We start from the raw sequence: 15485 nt of genomic DNA, 5'->3' as shown, positions 1-15485 counted from the left end.
TTTTTATTCATAGCTATAATCCCTCACTACACTGTCAAAGAGCAGAAAATGAGGAGTGGAAGTCAAACGTCTCTTTTATTGTGGAAATAAGTTCCCAGTAAGCTGAATCCTCAGCTTTTCAGCCATCTTTATTTACACAAACACAGTGAGGCTGTAGACAGAGCTGCAGACTGTGCCAGAAAGACACAAGACCTCTTTGTACTATTTATCTCAACGTCTTTCAATTCTGGAAAATTCCAGAATTTATTACTGAAGAAGATACCAATTATTAGACTACACCATAACATCAATATTTCCCAGTGTCCTTAACTTGCACACACTTCTCAAACCATGCAAACACAGTCATACACATAATTCAATTATAAAACACACTGAAATAAATATAAATAAAGCAAGTGACAAACACTTGTTTGTTTCAGATTTGATTTATTCTCGACTTGTCTGCTTTCATGGAAGCTTAACTGCATGTGAATGTATCTGAAAGGTATCGTTTATATGAATAAAGTTTTGGAAAGCTGCCTTTAATATTAAAAGATAAGCTGTGAAAAGAAATCTACATAACTATTCCTTCCATAAAATTCACATTCCTGGTTTGATGGGTTACATTTGTATTTTCTAAAGCTGGCTACAACCCTTGCTTGTAAAAAAGCTGTCTAAAAATTTAAACCACCAACTACACCTCACCAAGCATGTCAATATGAGCTGATGGTATCATCCCTCTCAGTTTGAACCCACCCTGTGTCTCTGTGCGCTGCTACTCCAAGCCCAGGTGCTGCTACACTGACTAGCTCATGGATCACAATCAGCCCCCTCGTTCAACCCAGGAACATCCCTGTCAGTCTCTTCTGTCTCCCCAGGGCTCAGTCTGATCCCATTTTAGTCATAACACCGGCTACAGCTGCCTCTGGCGCCACACTGGAATTGGATGGTCTGATGACTAGTGCGAATGGTCGATAAATGTCCGTGCAAAGTGCACACAAGACAATGAAACGTGCAACCCTGGATGTAATTTTGTGGCAGGGGCATATGGTTGGTTTTCCAAATTTGCCAATAGATTAGGAAAAGATGCTAACAAGATCCAAAAACACTTCCCCAGGTCTCTTTATCATAATGGTCTAATGCCCTTCAAATAGGGAGGATGAGCTTTTTGTGCACCAGGCATCGACACCAATGGGTTAACTAATGATGGCATTAGAGTGTGTGTTGGTGTGTGAATGACTGTGCCGATGTGCACATGTGGCTTTGTGCATTAGTGTCTGCGCGCTGTCATTTGTGTGTATATGTGTGCATGTGCCTTTCACAGGTGATCAGTCAAGGCTATCCACTCAGCCTTTCTCTTGCAGCCCCCTCATTACAGCCCACTATCTCCTCTAAACACCTGCAGCCCCACAGCCCACCTTCAGCTCCCGGGCCCACACGTTGCCTCTTTTTTGTCCCAGTGCAGAAAGAGCCTGCCCATCACATCAATCTACTGCACTGTTTATATTTATGTACAAGAGAGAGGCTAAAAAAGGCCCCTCTTACTGTGGGCTTTATTGACTAAGCATTAAGCGGACATTATCAGGCGATAGCCTCGTTATTTATGAGGCGGTGATAAAGGCTGCAGGACTGAGTTATGTGAGAACCAGGAGCAGGATGAAAGCTGCTCATACAGGAGCGCAGATACCCGACACTTGCCTCTCTCGGTCTGGGTAGAGAGGCACTGCAAATGCACCAAACAGAGCTGAAACTCTCAGGGATTTATGGGTGGTAAATTTATGCTCTCCATAGGTCAAACGAGGGGCTGTTTATCTGAGTTTCATTGTCACTGTCCTCGTGGCACTGCGCCGCAGGTACTGAAATTTTCATATTTGCTTTAGGCATGTAGCCAAACAAGGAATGGGAGGGAAAGGGAGGGCAGGGGGGGACCTCTAGGTGCAATATTCCACTGACCTTCTGAACTTAGCTTTAATTTTTCACCTTTGAGATGTTGTCATAAATTATGCATGACAGAACATACTCCTCGGTGACTGTGCATGCCAAACGTGTGTGTATTTTAGTGTTGCATGCGGTAACCTTGCACAGGAGGTCTGTGGCTGTCTTTGGAGTTCTGTGCAAAGGTTGTAGATCTGTTGTTGACATTTTGTGGCTAAATACCGTTCCACTTTTATTTTTGTGTTATGAAGTGCATTTGTGGTACAAAACCAGTCTAAAGTGACTTTGTATCCTGCCACATTTGTATCTTCCTCTCTCTCCTGGCTTACATAAATCTCTACCATGCAATGACACCAAAAATATTTGACATACATATTATTGTCACCTCTGTATACTGTACATAGCACCATCTTACGCAGCCAAAGCCATCTTTTTCCTCAATAAACCAGGTCAACAAACAAAAAGCAATTACGTTGGGCAGCTGCCGCCTGGGAGTGGGTAATTACAGTGCGGTGTGGACAGCTTCATTCTAAACAGGTACTAAAAGCATCATTAATCATCCTCCCTCTGACGCCTCACACTGGTCATGTGACACAGGCTGCCGAGGAGCTGGGGAGGGGGATCCGCCTTAGGGGGGAAGGAGCAAGATCCGATTGGCTCCTTCCAGAAGTCCTTTTAGAGGTCAGCCAGTCAGCAGAGATGACCTGCCAATGACCTTGTATCACTTGACCCCTGAGGGCCCGAGGGTCACTCTCTCGTATCAGTTGGAGAGCAGGCAGCGGAGGGGCAGAAGGGAAGACGAATGACACGGAGAGGGAAGAGGAAGAGAAGAATGGTGTGAGGGTAGAGGGAAGGCACGCAGAAGGTTTGTGCAGAGAAGCACTGGGAGGGGTGAAGATGAAAAATAAAACAGTGGGCGTGAGGTTTGATTGAGCACCTGGTCTTTCCCTTTTGCATAAAATGTCTGATGAAAAAATATGTTTTTACAGCACCAAGGCCAGCCCCGATGGCCGCTGCAAACCTACACCCCTTTGCTTTCACTCTCTCTGTTTTAGTTCCCTTTCTTCTCCCTTTCCTTGTCCATTGTCAAGCTGTCCTCAGGTTAGCCGAAAACATCATCCAAATCTAATTAGCGAGATGCAAAAACATCTGTATGTTTGTCTCCCCTAATGCTCGTTAGTCATTAGCATAAGGAACAAAACGACAAGAGACGGCGATATGCGGACACAAATTTGCAAGTCAATTTAATAATGTTGCCTCCACACGTAGCCTATCATGTTTTCTTTCTTCTTTTTTTTTTTGGGAGGGGGGGGGGGGGGGTGAAGATGCCTGAAAATCAATCCCGTCCCCTGTGAAATACAGCCAAGATGGCGTCTGGCAGAGTAAAAGTTCATGAACTGTTCACTCGCCGAGCACAAACTGCCACGGATGGCTGATTGACAGATGAAACACAAAGACACATCTGAAAGACGGAGCGCCGGCGTCCTCAAACTGGTACCCATCCCCTTCTCCTCTGTCTTCTCTCCACCTCACCCCTTCAGCCCCACCCCTTCAGCCAAGCTCCTCTTCTCCTCTCTCTCCATATGTCTATGAATCTGTCACTATGGCAACCTCACCCCAAGGGCAGAAGAGGAGGGTGGGGTGGGGGGGGTTACTTTCGCTCAGACAAACAAGCATGGCAGGGCTCATTTATGATGGTTTGTTTAGGGATTATAATACACTGATGAGAGGTCAAAAGGTGTCTTCTCGCATGCACAAGTAAAAGTGTATGTTTGTGTGCGTTTGAGCTAAGTGTGTGCAGCATATTGACGAGCATATGCGGTAAAGCTGCACTGTAAATATTTTGGAAAGGATGAAAAGGGCACAAAATATTTATTTAAGTGCAAAATAATATTGTCATTTCCATGAGCGATCTCGAGAACTTACGTTTAGTGATCTTTTTACATAAATATTAAACGCTGCTTTTCTATAGAAGGCAAACAAAAGAGAGCACAGGTAGCATACTGCCACAGGACCAGCACCTTTAAATCAATGCATTATATCGGTGGCATCATTAGCAGAATGGTCCCATGCTGTAGCTGATGTCTTAGATGCAACATCAGCAATATCTGCGGCGACTTATTACATTGTTTCCCCCTTTTTTCCCTCCATTTTATGCTTGTCTGCAACTTTTCAAAGGGCAATCCAAACTAGTGAGCAGACAGAGCTGCACTGGAGAGGTCATGTAGACACAATCAGATATGTAGCTTGATTTTCCTGATGATGTCACACAGGGTGCTGCCCCGCACTGCTTCGACACACAGCAGCGCATGTCTCGGGAAATTGGGGGGACTTCCTATGCAAGCCACTTGTAACCTTGACACCGTTTCACCTCTGCCTGTACCCTCCTTCTCACTCTTTTTGCCCCTCTCCACCCATCCTCATGATACCTTACAGTGACTCAAAAGCCACCCCTCCCCCCACTTCAAGAGCACATTTCCCATTGCAGCCAGAAGTGCTGAGTGCTGCTGTTTGCTTTGTACACAGAAATTCGCTGAGGCTGTAAGCTGTCCCCAAACATCTGCTCCCTGGAGTGGAGCGAGAGAGGAGAGGCAAGGACTGGACTGGCGTGCGCGTTGTTCAGCGCCGCTCTGTCAGAATGTATGGATTTGTATGTGTGCATGCGTACGCATGCGAGTGAACAATTATTCAAATAGGGGCTTTGTATCTTTTTTGAGCGCATTATTAGCAGCACTTAGGAAACCAAACACATATTTGTGTAATTGTACACAGAACATCCAAACATGCATTGGCACGCGCTCGTGCACACACAGGTGCGCTTCATTTCTACTTTTCTTGATGTACAAATTGTTTGGTAGTCAAATATGTGAATAACGCCGGTGAAAAAGACTAATAGTGCATGAAAGTCTTTGCAAATAAAGAAAAACAGTAAAATCAGACAAGCAGAAAAAAAACTAAAGGGAGGAGAGCATTCAAATAATTAAAACAACAAGCGAGCTATCTGTTCTGTAAGCGCTTCACATAAAGCTAGAAAAAGCTTAACGTGATCAATTGATTTTATTCCCCCGAGCTTGGTGAAAATATTACATGCATATTATGCATTAAGTTAATTCCAGGTTAACTTAGCATTAATTAGTGCAAACTCAGAAAGAACCCACTTATATATGTTCATGTTAAAAAAGTAGTGTAAGGTATTGTGTAAGGCACACATTGCTCATGGCTCAGTGTTCCTCGGGAGGATTGTAACAGCTGCCCACATCAGCCAGCTCACAATAGAGAAGAGAAGAAGTGAGAGACTGCCAATAGCCTCATTCATTATACACTAATACATCAGTGGATTTGCTTTAATCTCAGCTGTGTGTTTTCTGTTCAGGAATACTTTAACAAAACAAGCAGAACTATTCATTAAACAAATGATTATACTTATTTTTAAATATGAATAGCTTTCTTGCTGAATTAATGAGAAGAATAAAGCTGATTTTAGATCGATTTTCATCATGAGAAATAACCACTGTGTATAAAGAGGGAAAAAATGAAGGTGAGGAAAGCTTGCTCCAAGATGATGATGATGATGCTGGTGCTACCTGTGGCAGCAATATATCTGGATTTGAGTCATTTTGGCTTTAACTTTCTTCCCACTTGCCACGTGTTTACGTGTGTCTAAGCACAGCACAGCTGTCAGTCTCCCGAACCAACCGTACATCTTCAGGAAGGAATTACAGGAGAGTACAAATTCATCAGAGCAGTCACGCTCAAATGCTTTCGAACTAAATGTCAGGTCTGAACAAACAATGCAGTTCTGCTTTCATCAATTGAGACGCAAACACTGAAGCTGCCACACGATGAAATGAAGGTGACGGTTCAAACAAAATAAATCAGCTCTTTTTTCTACATTTACCTCTTCTTTCTAATTTACATTAGCTTTCTTTTCCCTTTTATTACTGAGCCCGCTGTGTGTTTTAGGTGCATCTATTATGCAGAAGAACTTGTGATTAAGTAAGTTTGGATTTAAAAATAAAAAGTCAGAGTGCACACGTGCTGCAAGGGTCTGCTGTGCACGTTACAGCCTGCTACATGGAGCCCTGTCACTACATGATAAGATGCTAAGAGTTGCTAAAAAGGTCAACATAAACAACACGTTGCTGTAATAACAGTGGACATTTTTATAGATGCTGGCTTTAAACTGACATGATTCCACCATCGCTGTGCCCATCATTATCCCCGTGACCTTCACGTGCGCACTTTGCATTAACGAGACAAACACATTTGATGGTTTTGTTAAACATTCCAATTTGTGCTATTTTGTTTAGAGAAAGGCAGCCTTAATGGTGTGTGTTTTGTTTAAATGCAAATTCTAGATGAATTGGGCTCAACATATTTTGGCCCTGCTTACATGTAAAATCATTCATATCAATTCTGAAAAAAGAAAAGAAAAAGAAAACTTTTAAATGTTTGTAAAGTTGGCCTCTCTTCTTTAACTTTAAACTTCTTTTCTTTTCTGGCTTTCACTAATGAGATGCACATTAAAAACATATTGTTTGGGGGTTGGAGAAAAATAGGTGTGTGTAGGGTTTTTTTTTGTAATTCTTCAAGCAAATATGCATAAAATATATAAACTGCAAACTTCTAATGAATAGTTGTTCCAAATATTGTTTATGCTGGCTCTGACATGGAATCATATTAACTGTTGAGCATGCTCAAGTAACTCTAATATCTCAACTTTGCTATTAAAAATAGGTGTGTAGTTTATATCCAAAAACTTATTGGGTGAAAAGACTCTTTCATCCGGTTTATAAACTGAGCCAGTAGCATATTTTTTTGGCTTATTAAAATAAGAGACGGGGCAAAAATTAGGTTACCTCTAGGTGTAGGAGAAAAAAATCCATTATCTGGCCTGGTATGGAATTATAATATGAACAATTATCATATGGCCTACTCGCCCTTCTATTCAGCTCGATGAAATATTGTTGTGTGGACACACACACCCCACACCAGAACAAAAGCATTTGGAGTTGCTTGTTGAAAAAAGAAGAAGAGAAAACGAAAGAAAGGAAGAGAAAAGCTCAGACTTCGAGGTCACCCAAATTAATGGTGCATCTTGCTCTCTCAGAGCCGCTGACCGGGTCATCGTTGTTCCGAGGCAAGGCAAAGGTCAGGAGGTGAGAGGTGAACTCTGGTGTAACTGCATATATTAGCTTGGCCTTGCAGCCTCCATGTCTACTCTTGTGCCCTACAAAGGCGCAATTGTATTACTTTAAATGAGTATTAGCAGTAGCATTTTACTTACACGACAAATTCAAACGTGAACGCTTGTCAGAGGTTTGAAACCGACCCAATTTCTTCCTCCTCCTCCTCCTCTTCTTCTTCTTCATCTTTTTTTTTTTTATCCTAGCACTTTATTTCTAATCTCCAACACTCAACTTTAATTCCTTTGTTATGATTAATATCCGTTTTGGATCCAGTAACCTTCATATCCAGTGCAAACACGCTAATTGAAAGCTAAACAAAAATATTCCCTTACACAAAATTAATGTGCCTGATGGCCCATATCTTGATATTAAAGTAGACATTAACATGATAGAAACGCAGTGTGATACCGGAAACATAACAGTGTTTAAGGGCCGTGTTTACCATCATTTACTTTATATGAGATGAGATGTGAATCTGGAAGGAATATTTAGCTGCTCGAACTGCTGGGGCCACACAGTTTATTGGTTGATCTGCAAAACAGCACAGGCACCGTTTTATTGTCTCTTCTCCCGCATGAGTCTTTCAGCTAAATTATCATTTTCTGATGCATATATAGAAGCAATAAAAGACGCAACAGCTCCCGATCGCGACGTTTCTACATTCCATTAACATGCAGTTACACATGCATGCAAATGCTCCCATATTTGTGCCTCAAATGGATGGATCACCACGGATCAATACTCCAATACGAGCCCGTCAATAAATCTCTCCATCAATCATGGCATTTTAATCGTTCCGTGGATAAAGGAAACAGTGGGAGTGGATAAAACACACGACACGAAGGCAGGATTCAAAGCGAAGCTAAATTAGCTTGATAAATATTTGGTAACATAACGCGTGGGCTCTGCCTACAACAGGTGTATCTCCCCCTGTCCTCAAATGTGAGCCGTCAGAAGCAAACAGCTTAAAAAGAAACAATTCCACATAATTGTGGACTTTAATTTGTCTGAGACGGCAGCTTTGGGATAATGTGAATAAATGCTGTAAAAATATCAAAATAAATAATAATCATAAATAGATCTTCAATAAATAGAAATAATACATTTTAAATAGAAACTGGAGTTAAAATGTGTTCAGGTTTGCCGAATAAATTGTCCCAAAAAAAGTAAAAAACAAAAACAAAAAAAAAAGAAACACAAAAAACACAAAAAGAAAATACGCAAATGGACTTCCACAGTTTCTATGGGCAATTAATACGAGTTTGTATCTTCGTTTACATTGTGTAGATAGGAGCGCAATGGGATGCGTTGAATTTTAATATTCAAATCAGAGCACCAGTCTGAAGCCGGAGAGAATGACAAATCGTCTGGGCCCGTTCTTGCATGAAGAAACTTGCCTTTGCGCTTCTTGCGTTAAGCATCCATCGTTGTAAGCAAATAAAGGTGAAGCCTGATTGAAAACGATGCAAACGCCAATCAAAACATTTGCAGACTCGCCGTGTAACGCACGATGCAGTTCAGGAGTTCAGGGGCAGGTGTTTGTTTGTTTGTTTTGATTTTTTTTTTTTTTATTATTTCTTGGCTAGGTCGGTCCGTGGAAGGGGCAGGTGTCCAAAGCGTCGGCGTGTGAGTGCGGAGCCGCGGGCCTCGGGTCGGAGAGTAGCCCGTCTCTCTGTAATTTCTTCTCCTTCATGCGTCTGTTCTGAAACCAAACTTTCACCTGGGTCTCGCTAAGCTGCAGGGCGCCGGCGACCTCCACCCGCCTGGCCCGCGTCAGGTACTTGTTGAAGTGGAACTCCTTCTCCAGCTCGGTCAGCTGCTTGGTGCTGTAACTGATCCTCGGGGCTCCGTTCATCGTGGGATGGCCGTCCGCGCAGATGCTGCGATTTCCAGCCTCCACCACACCGAGGCCCGAGTCAACAATACTGAACCCACAGGTCATGCGCGTCCTGACTGGGGAGAGAGAGAGGACATGAAAACCTTCTTTAGCAAGATCAATGAGGCTACTAACAAAAGAAGCACAAAACCTTTCTGAATTAAATTATCCACGCCCATATCCTCGATTTAAGCTGAACCCCAAAGCTGAAAACGTGAAAAGTTCAGTTTATAGATGAAGTCATAACTTTCTGTTTCCAGAAAAAAATAAACTCAGTGTTTACTGTGGAAATAAATGATATGCAGTCCAATCTCAGTGATAATGGAGAATAAATAAATAATGGTTATTATATTTTTTTACTTAAAGAGTAGTTCAGTATTGAAGCCTTCACCGGGGATAAAATGATATAAAACTCATTTACAGGAATTGGCTGTGTGCCAGTCTAATGATTTAAAGTGTCCCCTGTATAATAAAGATGTTTCATCAGAGGTATCAGCTTTGCCAAAAAGCCTATAGGCAGGGTACAAAATCCTGAGCTGCTGTAAAGCAGAGAGGCTGGAAATGTTGTGCATCTACATGGAACATAAGAACAGAAAGACCTGTGCAGCACATTGCAGTCCACAAGCTCACAGCTTGGAAATCAGATTTAAAGTGAGACTTCTGAGGGTGAGAGTTTGGATGTTTCGCAGTATTACTGGGCAGTATTATATTTTAAAAGTGTGTTCATCAAAACATTCAGCGAGTTCATTAAAAAGCGTATAGAAAATAATATATGCCGTATATTCTGATATAAAGCAGTCAGATGTTTGGCGATTCAACACAACTTTGTAGCATTTACAGTCCATTAACTGTATTCATCGGAATCATTAATTATTTGCCTTCGGGTCTTTCTGTGTCAATGACAGTTTAACAGTTTACAAATCCTTTCGAACGCTGCATTAATGACAAATGTCTCCATTTTTGTCCTCTGAGGTTTCTGGGTTACACATTAAAGTATCATCTGTGCTACTTATGTGCAATGAATGACAGGAAGTGCAGCTATATCTGGATTTTTCATTGCTGACATTGTGGGTAGTCGTCAGCGCGTCTTTGCCTCTGAGAAAATGGGCTGCTGCTTCTGCATAATGGAGTCAGTGTGCCAGGTGTAGAGCAATGCCTCCCACCACAATTCATAGAGAGGAAGGTTAACAGGCCTCCAGCCACTTGGAAAAGCATAGCAGATGGAAAGGTCAGTTATAGGATAAATGTCAACATCTGTGTTTTAAGAAAATGAATGCGAAGGTGACCAAGCCTGAGAATTTGAGGCCAGTGAATACGAAGAACCAATGCAGAGAAACTGTACGTAATTAAGAACTTGAGCTTTGTGGAGTGCAAATCACATGCACATTCTGATTAATGGCTCCAAAGATAATAGAATTGATGCCGGCCAGAAGGCATAAAAGAATCAAACTAAATATTTGAGGAATGACTTGCATGCTTAAAAATAGCCAGCCAGCAAAGGGAATGGAAGGGCCTTCCAAGCCAAGGAGAGGGAAGAAGAAAAGGGATAGATCAATACACATTGCCTCAGTCATCTGGGCATCCAGCCCACAGTAATTCAGGTGCTGTCAAAGCATAATTGAAGAATGACGCACTGGGAGTATATACACTGAGCCAGGAGATCAGGTTACAGCAGGTCTGTGGAGGCCTTTCAACGTGGAAGAATACGCAAGACTTTTTTTTTTTTTGGGGGGGGGGGGGCAAAACCAATACAACCTCCAGAGGAAAGCATACTTTCACTAATGACTCTTTTACAAGTTACACAGTAGTCCTAATGAGTTACTCCTACAGATGATCTCCTTCAGAGAGATACAGAAAGAGGTTACAGAGATACAAACAATACTGGCAGGAAATGTGTTTTTGCGTGGGTGGGTGTGAGCAAATGGTTTTCCCAAGCACATGGATTTGGATCATGTGAGTGTGTCTCTAATGTGTTTGATGGATAAAATGACTTTGAGATCAATCAGCAGTGTGCCTGCCACCTTCTACCTTCCTCGCTTTGGCAAAATATCTGGTCTAAAGAACACGAACTGTAGGTTTTCTATTTGTTTGTTGCTTTGTTTGTTGGTTTCTTACATCATTTCATTTTTTAGAATAAATCAGCTGTGTTTATGCCACATTTCTATTTCTGTCACAAAAAGAATCTGCAAATGCAGATCAGTAGCTAAGCCACTAATGTAACCAAGGATTTTTTATTGTATTTTTTAAAAATGTTATTTCATTAGTTTGAGCTTGACCCATTGCCACATAGTTTTTTATTCTGCGACCGTGGACTAATCTGAATATTGAGCAAACAGTTGGGTTCTACAGATTTTATGTTTGTTGAGTCACAAAATGATCAAAATTAAAATCAAATGTAATGTCTCTCCTTTTTTGAGAGCATACAAAGGTAGCAGGAAGATTATGACATTATTTTATGTTTAGATTGTTTGTTGCGTCCCTTAAAAGACGAGCTGGGCCCTTCTAACACAAATAGTTTTTTTGTTTGTTTCAGATTTGGTCACTGGATATTTGGGTCAGCAGCTTTCTTACTGCAGACACAGACTATTAAAAAGAAAAAAAAAAACAATACTGGACCACCGCTGTTGTAAATCTTCCTCCATGTAAAATTTATGAAACCCAGCTCAAGTGCAGTGGCCAGTCAATCAAGTGACATTATTGATCAAATGAAGGATCTACATAAGATACTATAACTCACATAAAATTGAGGATTGATGGGCATTTTTCACATTAGTATGCTCCTGATATATATTTTTTAAAGTCAGGGATATGTATTCTTCTGTGGGCTCTCTGCCCAGAACTCATCAGTCAGTGAAATGATGATCTGTGACAGCAATTATGTTAAAAAGGTGGACACATGTAAAGGTGCTGCAAACTGAAATCAATACACAAGGGCTTTCATTACAAACAGACAACTAATCAATACTCAGGGAGCACTTCAGCTTACAGGAGTAAGTTTTACTCAACTTCCTGTGAGCCTCGACAGGCAGTGGTCTGTTGCATTATTCAAAGTCTGCTGGTTAGTAAGGGCAAGGGTAAATAATTGATTGTTTTCCGGGTTGAATATACACTGAGGCTAAACAGGCTTCTCGCTGCACTTCACCTTCTCCCTCTGTGCACAGTCTAAATCCGGCTCGCAACAGTAGGTGGAGCAACAAAATGTTAAATAACCTAACAGACATATTAACATGAAACCGTTAAGAAAATTGCACCCGACTCCTCATGAGCATATTCAAATGTGGCGTCGAGTAAGAACAGCTACAGCTGCTTTTGATTTGCTTTTTAAGGTGGGAGCATTTATCTTTGAAATTCATCTTTTGTTTGTTGGTGACGGAGGAAATCGTTCACTGTGACGCATCACACACGTCAGCTCCCCCCCCCCCCCTTTTTTTTTCTTTTCCTGCTCGAATAGAAAACTTCGATCAAACTTTCTCAACTATAAATAGAAGTTATTTAAAAGCTAAAAACCGAACAAAATAAATTTACAAATTATCCCAAATTAAATTCGCGGTCATGTCATCCCTCCCTCTCTCGCTCAGTGTCCCTGAACACACACATAAAAAACTTACCCGCCCGGTGCTGACTCCTCTTTGCTCTCATCCACTCAAAAGTTTTACTCCTTTCATCCGTATCAGCTCCTTTACAGTCCGGGCTCGTGGAGCTTCCCACGGCGACGTGAATCTCGGGGATATTGTGAGGGTAAATTTGAATTTCCTCCGTAAGTGACTCAAAGCGCTGTGGCTTCTCTTTATTTGACGCGTAGTATCCACGTCCTGGAGAGCCCTGCCCCTGCGCCCTGCACCGCCAGGGGACACGGGACGAGTGGGGGCAGGCCAGTGTCGAGAATCCCTCCAGAGTCTCAAACCCTGGAGGAGGAGGGCTGTCCGAAGAGGTGCACAAAGTCAGACGCGGAGAATAAAATCCCGAGGCAACTTCCACCTCCACTTTCCCCTCGTCATCACGACCACCGAGTTCAGGATGAGACCTGCTGCCCAGGTCCTGGTTTATAACCTCTTTTGCTCGGCAGCAGCCCGTTAACAGAGGGCTATTCTCCCCTTCGGCCGTTAACTCTTGATAGGAAGTCATTATCACCTTTCCCCTGCATAATCATTGGACGGGCTTGTACTTCATGCCCGGCCTCTCATGCATGGTCAGGCGGCTGGACGACCGTGGGGACATTCCTCAGAGGAGAAACAGCAGTCCCTGATTGATGGAGATGACGTGCCCTCCCCTTCTCGGCCAATAGCTGGACATCTCTGTCATCAGGCTGGACAAAACTGATTAAGCCGAGCAAGCAAGTTGCAAGACTCGCTTAAGGTCAACATTTTTAATGGTGTCCGAGCACAACAAGCAGGCCCACAGAACAAAACTACAAACATCCTTAGAAAGCAGCAGGAAAGTCAATCATCATCACACTGAGGACCTCTGTGGGCCTCTCACCTTCAGACAGGTAGGACACGACGCCAAAAACACAGTTTTTGTCCATTTAGACAAAGTCATGTTCTTCCTCGCTGGTTATTTTTCAAGATAACAATAAAAAACTTTTTGTCCAAAGACGAATTAGCATAATATAAGTCTGCACTGATGTAGTTAATGGATTATGTAAATATTTCAAGGCTTCTTGAAAAAGCCAGGGCCCTCTTTAGCAAAGGGCTTAGGTCATGTGAAAGACACACTTGACGGGTTCAGAGGTCGTGACAGCTGGTATTTAAAGTTCAGTGGCAGCAGATTTGTAATTAGTCTCGAACAAATACAAAAAATGGCTCCGCGTGAAGATCAAGAAGCTGTAAGTGGGAGAGAGGACGCGTTCAGCTCAAGTTTGACGTGCTCCTCAGCTGGGTTAGCAGCTGCTTTTACCACTGTACTTTTCTGGTGTTTAACCGGAAATGAACTGCTGTGGGACAATTTTCGCGCATGTGTAAACAGGGTTACATGGCTGAAAGTTGAAAGAGTGACAGAAAATATGTTTAGATATTAAGAAGCGCAAAAAGCTGCTAAAAGACATTTGGTGCAAAAGCAGATCTGCAGGCACACAGCTACAGCAGCTCGCAGATCAAGGAGCTCCACAGTGCAGCTGTTTGGGGGTTTTTTGTTTTCATTTATATATTTATTTATGTATTTATTTCTGGTGACCTACTTTCAAATTCACGCATCACTGTGACGCTCAGCTTGGCCGCATACATTTAAAACCATGAGAATTAATAGAGCTGATAATGCGCCAGTGCTAACTCCTAATATTCATTAGAAAACCACATTTATTTTCGCTTTCACTTTGATCCCACTTCACAGCTTCTATATATCCAATATTTTGCGAGGGTATAAAAAAAGAACGACAAACATTAAATAGCTAGCTTCTTATTTTTAAGTTTCATCGATCATGTGACTGGCACTTTTATTTATTATCTCTGTAAAAAAAAAATGCTGTGATCCTGCAAATAAGTTGAAGACGTGTAAAGTTATTTAATAATTTTAACTTATTTACACCTGTATTTTTGTTTCCCACGAACTCTCAGTTTAGTTAGTTAAAAAAAACAACCTATTAATTAGTAAATTAAATTTTTATATATGCATTTTATTACTACTTAAATATAGTAACTTCACGGTTATGTTTCCTTTTTATTATCATTATCATTGCTAGTGGTAGTAGTAGCAGCAGCATAACTGTTATTAACATTATTAATATTAGTATTATTTGCTATCTAACAGGTAACATTTAATTAAAACCCTAACCTATAAAATCTCTGCCTCCGTTCTTATCGCGTTATTTTAACTATATTTCCTATGTCTTTTAAGTCTGCAGTAATTACAAAATAATTCAGCGTAATGAACAACTTCTAACTGCATTCTTACAACACAGAAATATGGTCCCAGCTGTGGGAGTTAATGGGATTCTACAGGCAGCGATGTGCTGAATGACTGAGTGCAATATATCCCTTCTCTCCATGCATTTGCATGGTGCACTGATCCATCTTCATGTCAGCTCGGAGGTTACTCAGGGTTCACGCGCTAGCTTGTTTCTCTCCTCCACACTCTAAATAAATCTCTGCAGCTTTCTGTTTACCGCCTGAATATAAATTTGTTTGCAGTCGATCGAAGACCTGTGCGGAGGTATTAGAAATTGTATTTCTGTAATGGCTTTCAGCAGAGGGAGGCGGGGGACGGGAAAGGGTTGCAGAGAGGGGAAAAGAAGAGGAAGAGGAAAAAAAACAGGTGCGGGCAATCTCGGTTTTTACATTTGCAAATGATTTTTTTCCTTCCCCTTTTTTTTGCTGCAGCCACAGACTATTGCAGCCTTTGGATGCATTCAAATTGCATTCAAAATCAAGTAACCTTTTTTTTTAATCTCATAGAACAACAACAACAACAACAACCCATGTTTTATTCCTAGAAGTGCCATATGTTTGATTAGCATATATGAGGTGTTGTTCCACATCACTGCCCGGTGGAACAGAAGTTGCATGATTTTG

General features: G+C 41.6%; 1 protein-coding gene across 1 annotated transcript; it reads right to left on the bottom strand.

The window, feature by feature from the left end:
- Positions 1-3221: 3221 nt before the first annotated feature.
- Positions 3222-13115, bottom strand: hoxc1a (homeobox C1a). Its single transcript, XM_085146526.1, has 2 exons — positions 12588-13115; positions 3222-9056 (listed from the first exon to the last, which is right to left on the bottom strand). The coding sequence occupies exons 1-2, from the start codon at positions 13102-13104 to the stop codon at positions 8686-8688; spliced, it is 888 nt and encodes a 295-aa protein (XP_085002652.1). The 5' UTR covers positions 13105-13115; the 3' UTR covers positions 3222-8685.
- Positions 13116-15485: the final 2370 nt, after the last annotated feature.

The sequence above is a fragment of the Neolamprologus multifasciatus genome, chromosome 20 (genome assembly GCF_963576455.1).
Source record: "Neolamprologus multifasciatus chromosome 20, fNeoMul1.2, whole genome shotgun sequence".
NCBI classification, from domain to species: Eukaryota; Metazoa; Chordata; class Actinopteri; order Cichliformes; family Cichlidae; genus Neolamprologus; species Neolamprologus multifasciatus.
Note: the sequence above shows the minus strand (reverse complement) of the source record. Positions and strands in the feature narration are given on the sequence as shown.